We start from the raw sequence: 15,471 nt of genomic DNA on the forward strand, positions 1-15,471 counted from the left end.
ATCTAGGCAATGTTCTCTTTTTTATAAATGAAAACTATAGAATTGAGAAAGATTATTTGACTTACGCGAGGTCACACAGCAGGTTCAGGCTGCAGGAAATTGCACTTATTTATATAATTCCTATACCAACATTACCAACATCTACTAGAGTATCTTTCTTAAGTACAATTACATTATTCTAATTAAAATCATTTGCTATGTTGCTGCTGTTTTCAGTCAAAGTCTCCAGCATTCATTGTCATTAAACTAGTTAGTATGTGTAGGTCTGCACCGATAATGAAATAAATGTTGAACTAAATCCCAAGAATTGTAAGATAAAATTTTTATCCATTCAAATTCCAAGGAATCCAAGAGGGAATATCAACGTTAGATAGACATTAACTATTACATTTTACTTGATTTAATTATGATTTCATTATCGGCATTCAAATATTTAAGTGGCTTATCAGGCATTATCTCTTCATTTAAGAATTTACCCCAAAATATATTAAAATGCAGAGAGTAAACCAATGCACTTGAGTACTAAGGTTTTTCCCACTTAATTTCTGACTTAGGGATAACTCCACTCAAGGAGTCTCTAATGATTACGGTTTAATGCTTTCTAATATTTTATGTATGCATGACAGAAGAGACTACATATGTTTCTGTCAATACAAAAGGAGTATCTTGAATCACTCCTTCTTTCCTTCCTCTTCCTCTATGTGGGAACACAGAATAGAGCTCTGGAAATCAGCATTGCTGGATTTATTTCACTGGTCTAATTGTACGATCTTGGGCAACTGACATGACCTTTTTGTGTATCACTCACCCATTCGCTATCTAGCTACTCAGGCTCTAATTCCACTACTGTTAATGCCACATCATTTAATTCCCAAACACATGCTCTTTTTTTGTCACTGTGTCCCCAGTTGTTCTATCCTCCCCGTAGACATGCCATGAATACCCGTCTATACCTGTCAGGAAAACTGCACAATGATTGTGAGAACCTGGTGTGTTCTTTCTTTCAGATTTACTATATATGACTAAATTTGGAGACTCCTGTCATAGCTGGAGGACTCCCCACAGTCATTTACCAAAGTTGCAGCTACAGATCGATTTTTAATTACACACACCTATGTAAGTTTTAACCGTTATACCTTTAAGTATCCTTGGGACTGGAGCCCTCAACATCTTCCCTGGAATCTATTTTTCTGAACGACCATGTCTGTTTTGATTTATAAAGTTCATATTTTTAATCATTCATATGTTCATTTGTCTAAAAACAAAACAAAACCCAAGTATTTTTTCCCTGTGAATGACCCGCTGTGCTAGGCGCTGATGGTAAGGAAATGAAAGACTAGTTCCATTCCCAAGTAACTAACAGAACAATGGGAGAGAAAGATAAGTAAACAGGTATTTTTTAAAATCTTGCTCTAACCTCTGCCTTCAGCTCTGGTCATGATCTCAGCATCCTGGGATCGAGCCCTGCATTGGGCTCTCTGCACGGCGGGAAGCCTGCCTCCCCCACCTCTCTCTGCCTGCCTCTCTGCCTACTTGTGATCTCTGTCTGTCAAATAAAGAACTCAAATCTTTAAAAAAAAAAAAAAAGTCTTGCCCTAAGTGGGGCACCTGCCTGGCTCAGTTGGTAAGCATGTGATCTTGACCTTGGCGTCATGAGTTCAAGCACTACATTGGGTGTAGAAACCACTTGAATAAATAAGCTTAAAAAATTAATAAATGAAACAAAATAGTGCCCTAAGTACTATAATACAGGTAAGGACTGAGTGCTTTCAATGCCTCCCCACCTCCAAGAGAGAGGTATTTAGAGTGGGGAAGTGATCAGCAGCTTCAAAAGAAAGACTTTGTGATTCCATTAGATGGATGACAAAGGTCATCTCATCCCTTAGCCACTCAGCCCTCCAGATTCTTCACTACTCAGAGGTTTTCTCCAACTAATTCCTTTCCAGTGACACTGATCACCCTGTTAAGATTCTCAGAGAAGTTCCAAAGAGAGAAAGCCTTGTGAAGATTTCTCTCTCTCTGGGCAACCATGCAGCTACTGCCCAGATGAGGTATAACTTTATTTGTGCTCACACTTGCACTCGGTTTGTTACTGCCTCAGTGTATTTGGCTGGTTTTTAGGGAGAGATTTACTCCTCCCGTGGGCTTTCTTTTCAGAGAGGTCAATAAAGAACAAGCGTCCCAGAGAAAAATACTGTACGATGGTTCCATAATGTGAAGCCCAGGTCTGATTATACCATGCCCTTATTTGAAATCATCTCCAGTGCCTGGAGGAGAAAATCCAGGGTCTTTAATCTGGCACATGGGACCTTCATGGTGAGCACCTGTGTACTCTGCGGCATCCCTTATCAAGAGGACCCCACGCATCAGAGGCCACGGGGCAGAACTCCTTTAGGATGTGGCAAGAGGAGTCACTGAAGGGGTCAGTGGAGACGTGATAAGAGCTAATCTACATTTTTGGAAGTTTGTTCCACATTCCCTGAATCGAGCAACTATTGCAACAAAATCCATGTATACCTCAACGTGCTTCCTTAATACTTTCTTGGAATGAGACAGACCACCAATTAGGAAGCAAATAACAGGGAAAGAGAATAAGTAACAACAACAACAAAAATTCATATTGTACTTCACTAAAAATACAGCAAAGAGGGTTCCAGGGTATTTCCTATTACTTCTGTAAAAATGGCAATCTGAAGGTTTGCTATCAGTCTCCTGAGTTACCCCAGTGCCAATCCATTACGTATTCTCTCGACAAATGCTAAATTGGCCAACAGTTTGTAACTATAGCCCTCTCTGTGTCACAGCCATTTGTGCACAGGTGCACCTGGGTGAAAATGTGAGTCACTATAAGTGTTTAGTTATTTCATACTTGTCTGCACCTACTTAAGAAGTGTGCCTTGAAATCAGGGTTTGCTATCATTTTTTTCTCCTTCTGAAAAAATAAAATACAAAACACAGAAAATGCAAACCAGTTTAAGAAGTGACACATCTACTCTTCTCCATGAAGCAATAAACTAGTTATACAAAAAACACCCTCCAGGAATTTGAAGAGTTAGATTCAAAATAATCCAACCTGTAGCTAATAACATTTGAGTGTTGTACGATTATATTAAAAAAAATTATTACTGGATTTGTCTCCTTGGATGAATGAATTAATTCAGTAGAGATTTATTGAGCATCTATTAGACACAACAAAAACTGCTGTCTAAGAAATTAGATATCATCCTTGCCTTCAAGGAGCAGAGTATTTCCATTTATTCTGAGGTCTTAGTCGCATAAAGTAAAAACCAATACAGGACACAGGTTGATCTGTCTTATTCCTTCATGCTATCAAGCCAACTCCACACACACACACACACACACGCTATATTGAAAACACTGATTAGGAATTAGCTGCACACTGTTATTGTCCCCAGTTCTAAATCAGTAAGCTTCATGTACTTTATGTTCCAAAATTTTGCTTATGTCCTTATTTTCCCACTTCTGTCCTTAAGGCTCATTTACACAAGAACTTTTATTTTCCTCAACCTCTGACTAGGAGTTTGATTCCTTCCGAGCAACAGCAGCTCCTCTTGTCTTGGATAAATATTTTGCCTTCTGGTGTGGGGTCTGGAGGCTTTGGTGGGCTCACGAGGGAAGGGGCAACTCTCCCCCTACCACCAGGGTATAACCCGTCCTCATCTAACATCAACATAACCCTGCATTTCAAAAGAGCAATGTGTTCATGTAAGAAATATGACCAACCATGAATCCAAAGGCAGGATTCTACTTTTCTGTGGCAATATAAGAACACGCAGGTATCACATTCAAGTCATGGGTAAGCACAAACTCTACTGGATCCCTACGGCTGCCATGTCAGCTGGAGTCCCAGGCCCTTCTTTAGCATCTTAGTTTCTTTGGGAACTGATTGCGTAAGCAGTTCCCAGGCAGAGGGTGGATTGTTTAGGTGCCTTAAGAGATTCTTTTTCAATCTGACGGATGGCTGTGAAATTCTTTTCAAATAAGTCATTTAGTGTCTCTCTCTCTTTTTTTTTTACTCAGCTTATGAAAATGTGATATATTTGACATGACTTGCTGTATCTGTTAGGTTGATTTTATTGATTCTAGAATTATTTAGTGTTAAATATATGACAGGCTTTGTAGCCAACCACTGAGAATACAAAAGCCAACTGGACAGCTGTGGTACCTTCCCTTAGGAAGCTTACCATCCTGTGGTGAGGGACATTTTATAATTCAGGTTCATGGATATATCCCAGGCAGTGTTTCACTAGGGGCTTCTAATAGAGGTCTCTAAACACAAACTGTTAAAGCTCCTTATGCTCCTGAAATTCTTTCAGTAAGAGAAACATGTTTGTGGGCACCTGGGTGGCTCCATCGTTAAGCTTCTAACTTCGGTTCAGGTCATGATCCCAGGGTCTTGGGATCGAGCCCCACTTTGGGCTCCCTGCTTGGCCCTCTCCCTCTGCCACTCCCCCTGCTTTGTTCTGTCTCTCTGTCAAATAAATAAATTTTTAAAAATCCTAAAAAAAAAAAAAAAAAGAGAAACATGTTTGTGATTATTCAGCTGAGACATAATGACTGAAAGGCAACCAAATAAAGGAGGAGGCCACACTGGCTTGAATTCATACCGAAGTGGAAATGACTGACATTGGATATTAGTTCTTGAATAAAGCTCTTGATGGAGAAGAGGTAAAGAGGAAGGTACAGTAGGTTTTGAATTAGGGGAATCATGGTGTTATGAAGGGGGAGAAATTACCTACCAAATAATCTAGCTTATGGTGAGTCCTTTGAGTGTATATTTGATGAAAAGAATTCTAAGTTCAGATTCTTCTTTGGGCTCAATCACTTCACTTTGGGCTCTGAAAAAGGCCCCTAATCTCTCTGAGATTTAGATTATTGTTTATTCAAAGGGGATAAAAAAGTCTGTCCTAACACCTCACAAATTTGGGGGGAAAGTAATATTGATCATAGGCTATACACATGTAAGGTGTTAATAAGGCAGGAAAATTGTTATACTGCACTGGAAACCTCAAACCTCTAAAAGATGAATGAAACAAGTGTAAGCTGGGACACTGATTTAAAAGTAATTATACAAACATACATCTTTGTTGGTCCAGTAATAAAGTTCTACTCTCAGACTTCAAAACAATGAACTTTAATTTACCTGAAGCCATAGTTTCAGTTTATAATAACTACTGATTCCTTTATGCCTTTCAAAGGAATTATTGTGTCACAGGGCTTATCTCACACTTTTGAAATAAACGTATTCCAGTAGGATTGGCTGATTTCTATTGCCCAATTGTTCCACAGTTAACATACGAGACCTATATTTCACTTACAGTACCATAATGCTTTTTAAGCAGTTATGTTTTTGTAAGGAGGTTTTGCTTTGTTGTTTTCTACTAGCTATGATTTAATTGTGGGTCATGAAATCCAATGGATCCATCGTGTCCTCAGGCCAACATTCATTACACGTCGCCTCCTTGCCTTGGATGGATCGGATGATTCTAGACCCCAGACTCCACCAGGACCACCAGCTTCAAGATATGCCTCTGCCTTCACCCCATTTTGGTGGCTCTCCCACATGCCCTCTTGTCTGCTCTCAGTCCTTGCTGAGAGGTTAATTTACTGAGGTTCAAAGAAGTTAAGCTTCTGCCCACAGACACAGGGAAAAAGGTGAACCTCTAAGATTTGAACTTACATTTCTAAGGCACCAAAGCCCATATGTATTCTTTCTATTGCATCCTGCTGATTTGCAGAACATCTGATTTCTCCACAGTGAGACTCTTTTTTAGTGGGAGAGACCTGGGTTATAGTATTCTATTAAAAAAAAAAAAAACCTATGTTAAAAGATGTTTTGTGATGTGTAGGACAAAGAGGGCTATTTAAATTGAAATCATTTTCCTAATATCCAAGATCTCTAAATCTCATGCACATTAAGTTTGAATTAACACTAACAAATGTCTAACAGCTTTGATGCTGTTAGATAACTAAATTCTTAGAAAATCATTCCACGTTTGAGGGAGAAGCGAAGGATACAGTGAGTTCAGTCTTAATTCAAAGTCACTTATACATTGTTACCTGCTGTTTCCAGGCCTTCACAGAATCAGCAGGGAGGATTTGATATTAAAAATGACGGTTTCTCTCTTTCTCTTTCTATATTCCCCCCCTCCCCTTTCTGGCCAAATTCTTAGGGTGGGGGGAATGTTGGAATTGTCAACGGGAATTCTTCCTAAACTGTCCCTTGACATTGGCATTTATCATATATAGAATATTCACGCTATCTTGCATCCTGAAGTGGAGCCCTAGCAATATCCTTTCTTTCAAAACCGTGTCCCACTTTATATGTATGAAGTGCTTGATAGTTTACAAAGCCCTTTTCCATTCATTATTTCATGCGACTCTCAGAAGCACCCATAGATAGTACCTTCTTCTGTGTCATCATCCAAAGAGAAAGTGGCTGGCTGCCCGTAGGCCTCATGAAGTAGCATTTATGTTGGTTACATTTTACATCCTAAAGTAACATTTGACCCTGAGACTTTGAGTCGTAAAATAAATTTGTCATACCCAAGAAGTGAGTCAGCTTGGGAGTACTGACTCACAGTAACAAACCTCACAAGAGGCCGAGGAAGACACTGAATTCGCGCTGAAGTTTTACGGTGGGAAACAGAACTACCCACGGGTGATAACTGTTACAGCGGCATGAGCAGGGCCCTTTGTTCTGGGATAGTGACGTTATCAGGTTGTTTGATTTTCAAGATGAGAAAGCAGAAGCTCAGAGACATGAACTAACCTCCATCAGCCAACCAGGTGGTAAGCGATGAAAACAACTTGAACCCTCCATCTCCGTCCTAGGGACAGAGGCAGCACTGGGGTAAGGGGCGGCTGGTGGCCCTTGAGCCAGACCCTGTCCCCTTCCTGGGAAATCCTTCGATGAGCACCATGGATCTTATCCTCTAGTCTCTTTTCATGTCTTTCTGTGATTGATCCCCACCCTTGGCTTAGTAAGGTGTCACTTCAGCTTTGTTCTGGTGTGGGAGGGTGATTCTTTTGCTTTAAAGATTTATTTATTTGAGAAAGAGAGAGAGAGAGAGAGTGGGAGGGGGCAGAGGGAGAAAATCTCAAGCAGACTCCTGAGTGTGAAGCCCAAGAGTGGGGCTCCATTCCACAACACCAAAATGAAGAGTCAGACACTTAATGGACTGAGCCACCCAGGCACCCTGTGATTCTTCTGTTTTAAAGCAACTTTGTATATTTCTACTTTGATCTTATAGGCATCGGTATAGCTTAGACGCTCTGACCGTAACGTCTGTCAGCCAAGGTGGCACCAACAAGCCCCTCTGTATACCAGGATATAACTCTTCCCAGTAGCTGAAGCAGCAATTACTCTTTAAAAGATTTTATTTATTTATTTGAAAGAAAGAGAATGGGAGAGAGAGAAGAACATGAGGGAGAAGCGTCAGAGGGAGAAACAGACTCCCTGCTGAGCAAGGAGCCCGAAGTGGGACTTGATACTGGGACTCCAGGATCATGACCTGAGCTGAAGGCAGCTCTTTATTTTTTTTTTTTTTAAAGATTTTACTTACTTATTTGACAGACAGAGATCACAAGTAGGCAGAGAGGCAGGCAGAGATAGAGGAGGAAGCAGGCTCCCTGCTGAGCAGAGAGGCCAATGCTGGGCTCCATCCCAGGACCTTGGGACCATGATCTGAGCCGAAGGCAGAGGCTTAACCCACTGAGCCACCCAATGCCCCTGAAGGCAGCTCTTTAAACAACTGAGCCACCCAGGCGCCCTGATGAGGCATCAGTTATTATCCACATTTTTCATATAAGGAACCAGAGACTCAGAGAATTTCCATATTTCAGTAAGGGTTAGACAGCTTGTAATTAAAGGTTTCTGATTTGAATCCACATTTTGGGTTTAGGTCCTGTGCTTCTTCTGTCATATCACAATGCTTATGGGTAACAATAATACTATGCATCAAGCACTGTTCTAAACATTTTATTTTATTTTATTTTATTTTATTTTATTTTATTTTATTTTATTTCAGACAGAGAAAGATAGATTGGGAGGAGGGGCAGAGGGAGAGGGGGAGAGAGACTCTTAAGCAGGCTCCATGCTCAGTGCAGAGTCCAATGTGGGGCTCCCTTTCATGACCCTGAGATCATGACCTGGTCTGAAATCAAGGGTCAGATGCTTAACTGGCTGAGCCACCCAGGTGCCCCTAAGTATTTTAAATATACTAACTCATTCGATCATGACAAAAGCCCTGGAAAGCACTTCTCACTGTTGGCCATTCTTTCCATTTCATAAATGATGCATTTATGGCACAAAGAAATCAACTAACTCATTCAAAACTATGCAGTGAGTAAGTAGCATCCCCAGGATTTAAAACCCAGAGTCTATGGGTTTCTTATGAGAAGAAAGAAGAAAGAAGACTGCCTTGGTGGGGGCTTCAGGGAATACCAGGAGGATCTTGGCTTAGCCAACATTCTTTCCTCATCTATTGACAGTGCTAAAATTCTAGCACTAGGAGCCTTTGATTTATAGAAGGTTGCCCTAGTTTCTAAAAATGTAGAGTCACACTTTTTAATTACTCACCTGACAATGTTGTGGAACATCTGAGAATATGAAGGTTTTGTGAATGGAGACTGTATCATGCCAGGACCTTGCAGAGGAAGGGAGAAGAGGATCGACCACCAAATTTAAGTGTCCCAAACAAGAAAGAGGAAAAGTTACTATCTCCAGGATTCTCCAATCCATCAGTCCAATCCTTATAGTTTTTTTTTTTTTAAGGTTTTATGCATTTATTCATCAGAGAGACAGAGAGAGCACAAGCAGGGAGAGCACCAGGCAGATGGTGAGTGGGAGAAGCAGGCTCCGTGCTGAGCAGGGAGCCCGATGTGGTACTCGATCCCAGGCCCTGGGATCACGATCTGAGCCAAAGGCAGACAGTTAACCGGCTGAGCCACCCAGGCATGACTCAATTCCTACAGTTAACTCAGGGATTGAAATAATGTTTGCAACACAAAGCCACAGTTCTTGTGGAGAAATAAGATTTCAAATTCAGGTCTATCTGGCTCAAAAACCTCTACTCCTTCTAACGTAGCATGATTGCTCCAAGGACATGGACATTTCATTGAGGTCACAGTTCTCCTCCCTCATCTCAAACTCTTGCATCCTAAAGACATCGCTATCCTGGATGTGAAGGCTTTAAGTCTGTAATTGAACCAGACTATCAAGTGCTAGAATAATCCATGTTTAACAAACAGAACGTGGGGAATATTTCAAGAAAGAGTGTTCTGAGTGTTTGGTTTTGAAATGGTATTCCCAGGAAGCCCTTAATTCAGTTCTCCTGGCCATAATATCAAGCTGACAGCTGAGGAACCAGTGGAGGCATTACTGTCAATAGAAGACATCCCCAAAAGTGTTTTTGGTCTGGAACAATGCCGTCAACTTGCAGAAAGAAGAGAGAGAAAGTGGTTCAGGACTGAACATTTCTCAGGCCTTTATGCCGGGCCAAGCATTCCTCATTTCCCAGAATCTTCTCAACAGCCCTGCAAGGTAGGCACTACTGACATTTTCTAAGGATGAGGAAACTGAAGGCAAGTTGAGCAACCAGCATCGAGTCACACAGCTCATAAGTGTTGGAGCTAGGTATTCAGCTCCAACTGAGTAATAATAATAATAATAATACCATCTTCCTTCATGAGCCTAGCAGGCATGCCCTCCCTGGACTTTGCTTGCTCGTGTTCATGAGCACATCAGACATGTACAGCTCTTACAGGTAAGAAAGGCTAAATCTCTGTACCCGCCATATCTAGCCAGTCTTCCTTCTGCTCTCGGCTCTTAATAGCCTATGGCCCAGGCTTTATTGGGTACAATGTGACCATTTCAGTGCTCTTCTGAAGAAACTACAAAATGTACTTGTAAATAGACACCAATATCATTGTTTTTTTTAAAAGATTTTATTTATTTATTTGACAGACAGTGATCACAAGTAGGCAGAGAGGCAGGCAGAGAGAGAGGAGGAAGCAGGCTCCCTGCTGAGCAGATAGCCTGATGCGGGGCTCGATCCCAGGACTCTGGGATCATGACCTGAGCCGATGGCAGAGGCTTTATCCCACTGAGCCACCCAGGCACTCTAGACATCAATGTCTTGTCTTTTGCATGCATCAGTGTGTTTTCAAGGCCTGGCCCAGAGTAGGCATTCAATAAACATGGAACGGGGGACAGGAGGGAAGATGAATAGAAGGAAGGATGGAAGGAAGCAAGGAAGAAAGGAAGGATGGAGGAACAGTGGAAGGAAATAAATATTGTAGCAGTAAAAGTAAACTGGTAGAATTTGGGACTTGATTGCCTGAGAAGGAGTTAGAGAGAAGGGAGAGAAGCTAAGAAGACACAGGCCTGGGCCATCAAGAGTCTTGTTGTCTGGGAGATGAAAGTTCTGTCTATTATATTGATCATTAGTTTACAGGGTCGTTCTTCTAAGAAATGGAAAGGTTTCCAATTATCGCTTATTCCAGAGTTCATATTCAGTTCCGTCACTAGAATTAGAAGCAAGGAAAAAGTTTAACCATGTACAAAATTTTTGTATTTGTATTTGAGAAAATTTGCCCCAATACTTTTGAATAGGACTCAAGGAAATGCTCCTGGCCAGTAAACCATGAAAAGAAATCTATTCTGTTTCATCAGTGAATCATCCACACATTTGTATTTTGGAGTTACAAGAGCCTCATGTTGTTTTACTGAAACTTGCCCTGCGGTATATTATCGGAAAGTATCATGGACCTTGGTAGGCTTGCTGCTCTGGAAGAAGGTCAGAGAGTAGAAGAATACCTTGAACTCCAACTTTATAATCTAATTTCTTCAAGTCTTCAGACCTGTTCTTGCAAAAAAAATAACCAAAAAAAAAAAAAAGTCAAGCGACAGAAATCAATTTTCTCATTTAATCAGCTTCTTTGTTAATTCAACCATAAATTATGTGCTAGAGAAGTCTAATCACATTGTATATGAATCTTGTGTAATTTGCATTAATTACAACCTAAGATGTAAGTGCATTATGTGCTATTGTATATATTTTTAGCTTATCTCATAAAAAACAGTTATGGCTGCCTATGGCAGACATGACTTATTTCTCCAAACACACCGAAGAAGAAAAACAAAATCTTACTGATTACTTTAGGAACTGGTGTCTTTTGGAAGAGATCATCTTTTTTTTTTTTTTTTTTTTTTTTTTTTTGTGTACACATTTAGTTTTATTGTAACAAAGCAACTTGTACACTTTTAACGTTTAAAACTGAGCATCATCTTTCCTTTCCAGTGAAACAAAAAGAAAATTTAAAAATAAACAGGAACAAAATTACAATAGAGAATGTCAATTCCAAATAAGATCCTACAAGTTCTGCTGATTCTCCCATCGAGTGGCAGGGCTCAAGTCATCATTAGGAGAGAGTTTTATTTTAAAAGTGTCATCTTAAACTGCAAGGATGTCCGTTAAACATCACAATTAAACATGCCAAAGGAGAAGCCATGTTGTCAAAATGCCCACTTAACCCACCCAAACATCTCAAACCCACCCTTTGCTGACCTTCTATAACCCCATTTTTTTAAGTTTTTTTTTTCTTTTTTTTAAACAAGAGAAAGTAGACAGGTACATGTTGGTAAATGCTAACTGTCCATATTCACATAGAGACACAGTGTAATCTCTGAGCCCAATATACAGAGAAAGGAGGAAAAAAGCTAGAATTCTATGCACTACTACACAGGGGCCTAGCACCCTCCAGCTTCCAGCAGAGCTAAGGGAGCAGAAGGTTTTTCTTTTTTCCCACAGAGCACGGTGGTGTTGATTCCATAAAGTTTTTGTTTTTGTTGAGACAGGAAGGGACAAAAATGAATTTGGAACAAAAAGGGGTAGAGATTCTTTTCCCACTGTATTCTGCTCAAGGTATTTCCCCCCAAAATAAGCTGAGAACCATGGTATAAAGGGAGAGAAAAAGGAGACTTCAAAAAACAGGGCGAATGAGCACGAGAGGAGAAAAGAAAAAGAAAAAGGAAAAAAAAAAAAAAGACGGCAACTTGCTCCCAGGGACTGAAGAAAATTAAAAAAGGAAGGTTGGAATCCATCAGTGTTCCATTAGTCATCTTCTCCTTCATCCTCCTCTCCTTCCTCCCCCTCATCATCATCTTCATCTTCTTCACCTTCATCCTCATCTCCTTCTTCATCAATATCTTCCAATCCTTCTTCTTCTTCATCATCATCATCATCCTCTTCTCCTTCCCCTTCTTCGTCATCCATATCGGGAACCAAGTAGTACTGTAATGGATTTGGCCAAATATCATCTTTGATGACCTCTCCTAACTCATCAGCACCTGCATCAGAATGGTCAGTAAACCAGGTGAAGAAGCTCTCTGGTTCCTCATGCTGTCTCTTCCTGCTGGCTTTATTCTGTGTTTGACTTGAACGTTTCGTCAAATCCTTTCCAGATTTCCATTTGATTTCAGTGGACTTTGAAGATGGATCACCACTCTCATTCAGATGAAATTCTTTGGAGAGAACTTTATTTTCGAAGTAAGGGTTTTCATCAAAATAAAAATCTATTCTGTAACCTGATTTAATATCTTCAAATTCTGTCACTTCAACTCTTGTCAAATAATGCAGCGCCTCTTCATCCTCCTCCCCAAGCAGTGCAGACACTTGTGGATGGTTGACAAATGTTGTTACCCAAAAATTGGGGATTTTGGCGATCAATTCCGACCTCTTCTGAAAAAATGGTTGGCGGAGTTCGTTATATTTCTGTTCTACTTTCAAAATCTCCTCACTGGCTTGTTCATTAAGTCTGTCTATTTCATTTTGTACTTCATCAATATGTTCAATTGCTTCTTGCTGTTCTTTTTCTCCCTTATGCAAGTGCTGAGATGTTGACGTCTGCCCTGGCTTGGAGGCAGGAGGCAGTCTCGGTTTCTTCGTTTGAGGCGGGAGCAAAGACTGGCGTTTGGGGGCCATGCTGCGAGGAAACCCCAGGAAACCGGGAGAGAGGCACGTCTGGAAGCTCTGATTGCTCGAGATCATCTTTTTTAACTCTACTCATTCTTGAATCGGTGCTAAAGCAGCTCCTCCCAGATTTGCACAGAAGGAGTCTCTTGCAGCCCACAAGAGAGAACACCTACGAACCAGTTACAACACTTATTGGAAACCTCTTGTAAGATGCTCGTGGGCCAGACTCACCATACCCAGTCTTGACTGTTATTTTCTAGACCCTTAGACTGATAGTAAATGTGGCTCCTGTTCTTCCCCGTTTTATAGCCACAGGACTAATTCCCAACTGTCTTGGTAAGTACAATTATAAGGGGGAAAGAGATAACTCTCATGAACCTATAGGATAATGTGCTGAGGATGATAGATACGTATGTAGGTGGGAGGAAAATTCACTTCTATAGCTAGAGATTCCAGTATATGATATTCTGTTCATTTTTCTTAATTTTTAATTTTTAATACTTTTCATTTTTTTTTTTTCCAACGTGGGGCTTGAACTCATGATCCTGAGATCAAAAGTCAGGCACTTAACTGACTGAATCACCCAGGCATCCATCTATTGATTCTTTTACTCATTTAACAAACCTTTACTGTATGCCTATCAGGCTCTAAAAATGAAGTTGAACACTGGGAATTCTAAAATGAGTAAATAAAAAATTATCTTTCTTCAAAGAGGTCAGTTTGGTAGAGGAGGCAGAATATAATTAAATTATGTCAATATTCTGTTGCTAGTGCTTTAATAAAGATATGTGAAAAGAACATTAATTGATACAAAGGAGAGAGAGGACAGCATTGTCTGGGGTGGGGGGAAGACAATTAGGGAAGAAGGAGAGATACAGAGCTGGGTATTGAAAGATGAAAGGGGATCATAATCCAGAGGAAGACTCAAGGAGATTTCAGGTCAAGGGAAAAGCATGTTCCAAGATAAGGACAGTTGTTTGGTATGTGCAAGAAACTACAAGCAGTTTTAGGGGGTACCAGTGATAAGATTGGATAGGAAGAAATGGATGAGTTTATGGAGCAGCCAAATTCTACTATGTATATATATCAGATGCTTCTGTCTCTCTGGTTGCCTGTCTGTCTGTCTACCTACCTACCTTCTTATCTAATGTGTATATATAATTTAATTCCCATAAGCCTGAGGTTGTAATATTTATAATCCCAAATTTATAGATAAGGAAACTGAGACACACGTGGATACCCAAAGCCACATAGCTGGGAATTAACAGCAACAAAATGTACAGAATCTGATTCTAGACTCTTGTCTCTTCAACATTACATGAGAGTCTGGGCTTTATCTTTAGGCTATGGTGAAGAGTTTCAAAGAGAGGAATAACATGGCAAGAGTAGGCTTTACAAAGGTTCTTCAAAGCCCAGTGTGGAGAATGGATTAAAGAAGAACATCTGTAGGTGCAAAACCACCTAGCAGACCAGTGCTCATCATCAAGGCAATATAACAAAGACTGAAACTACTGCAAGGGACATGATTTCTCCAGCGCAGAAATGTAATTGGCCCAAGGTGACATAGCCAGCTAAGCTAGGATTAAAGAGTGGGGTTTGGACTTTGCTCCACCATCTTAGCGCATTCACAGTCCTGTATATTATGGCATTAAGAGAAAATACCCTCTATTCTAACATGCAGCTGGGGCCCAGACTCACAGAACTCAGAGCTGGAAGAAAGCTTAGGTTGATACGGTACCTCTGTCCTCTCCAGTTAGGAATTCCTTATAAAGCATCACTGTCAAAAGATGTTCTATTCTTTGCCTGAAGTTGTTAGCAAAAAATGTCTTTAGAATGAGTAACAGCATTTACTCAATAAACATTTATTGAGCACCTACTGCGGTCAAGGCATTATTTTTGATGCTGTGGATACAATAAACAAAAGCAAACAGGGCCTTGAGGAACTTAAAACCTAATATTAAAACTAGTTTTCCTATGATATCCACCTACTGTAATTAGTTCTGTTCCCTAGAATTATAAAAGTAAGCTGTTCTCTTATGCACTGTAGCATTTCAAATACTGAAAGATCTGAAAGCTCTCAAGGGTTTCTTAGTTTTTTTTTCTTTCCTAAGGTAAACATTTAGTTTCTTCAACAGTTTCTCATTTAAGGCAGTCAAATCTGCTAATAACTACTCAGTTTGCATGAATAAATTCCTAAGCATTACTGAAAAAAAAATACAGCATCTCTCACTATTAGCAGAGTCCAAGACTGACACAGAAATCAAATCAGTTATAATTTGAAAGATTACAAATGTTAGTGGTTTTGAGATATCTGACCACCAGAAACAGATGCTGGATTAGAATTCAAATCCTAAAGTTAAAATAAAAATTCCACAATACATTTGCATGTATGCTTAATATTAAAACAAATTTATTATATAAATTTAAAAATCAGAAGCCTCTGGTTTAAAAATACTATTAAAAAAGTAGTTGG

General features: G+C 40.0%; 1 protein-coding gene across 1 annotated transcript; it reads right to left on the reverse strand.

Annotated features, from left to right (window-relative positions):
- Positions 1 to 11,240: 11,240 nt before the first annotated feature.
- On the reverse strand, positions 11,241 to 13,022 carry LOC116862737 (protein SET-like). The gene has a single exon (XM_032850145.1). The coding sequence runs from the start codon at positions 13,005 to 13,007 to the stop codon at positions 12,138 to 12,140; it is 870 nt and encodes a 289-aa protein (XP_032706036.1). The 5' UTR covers positions 13,008 to 13,022; the 3' UTR covers positions 11,241 to 12,137.
- Between the last annotated feature and the right edge of the window lie 2,449 nt (positions 13,023 to 15,471).

Source organism: Lontra canadensis, unplaced genomic scaffold (assembly GCF_010015895.1).
Source record: "Lontra canadensis isolate GAN:19392208 unplaced genomic scaffold, GSC_riverotter_1.0 scaffold315, whole genome shotgun sequence".
NCBI classification, from domain to species: Eukaryota; Metazoa; Chordata; class Mammalia; order Carnivora; family Mustelidae; genus Lontra; species Lontra canadensis.

Coding starts and splice junctions, on each gene's coding strand:
- LOC116862737 (XM_032850145.1), bottom strand. CDS start 13,007: ATGGCCCCCAAACGCCAGTCTTTGCTCCCGCCTCAAACGAAGAAACCG.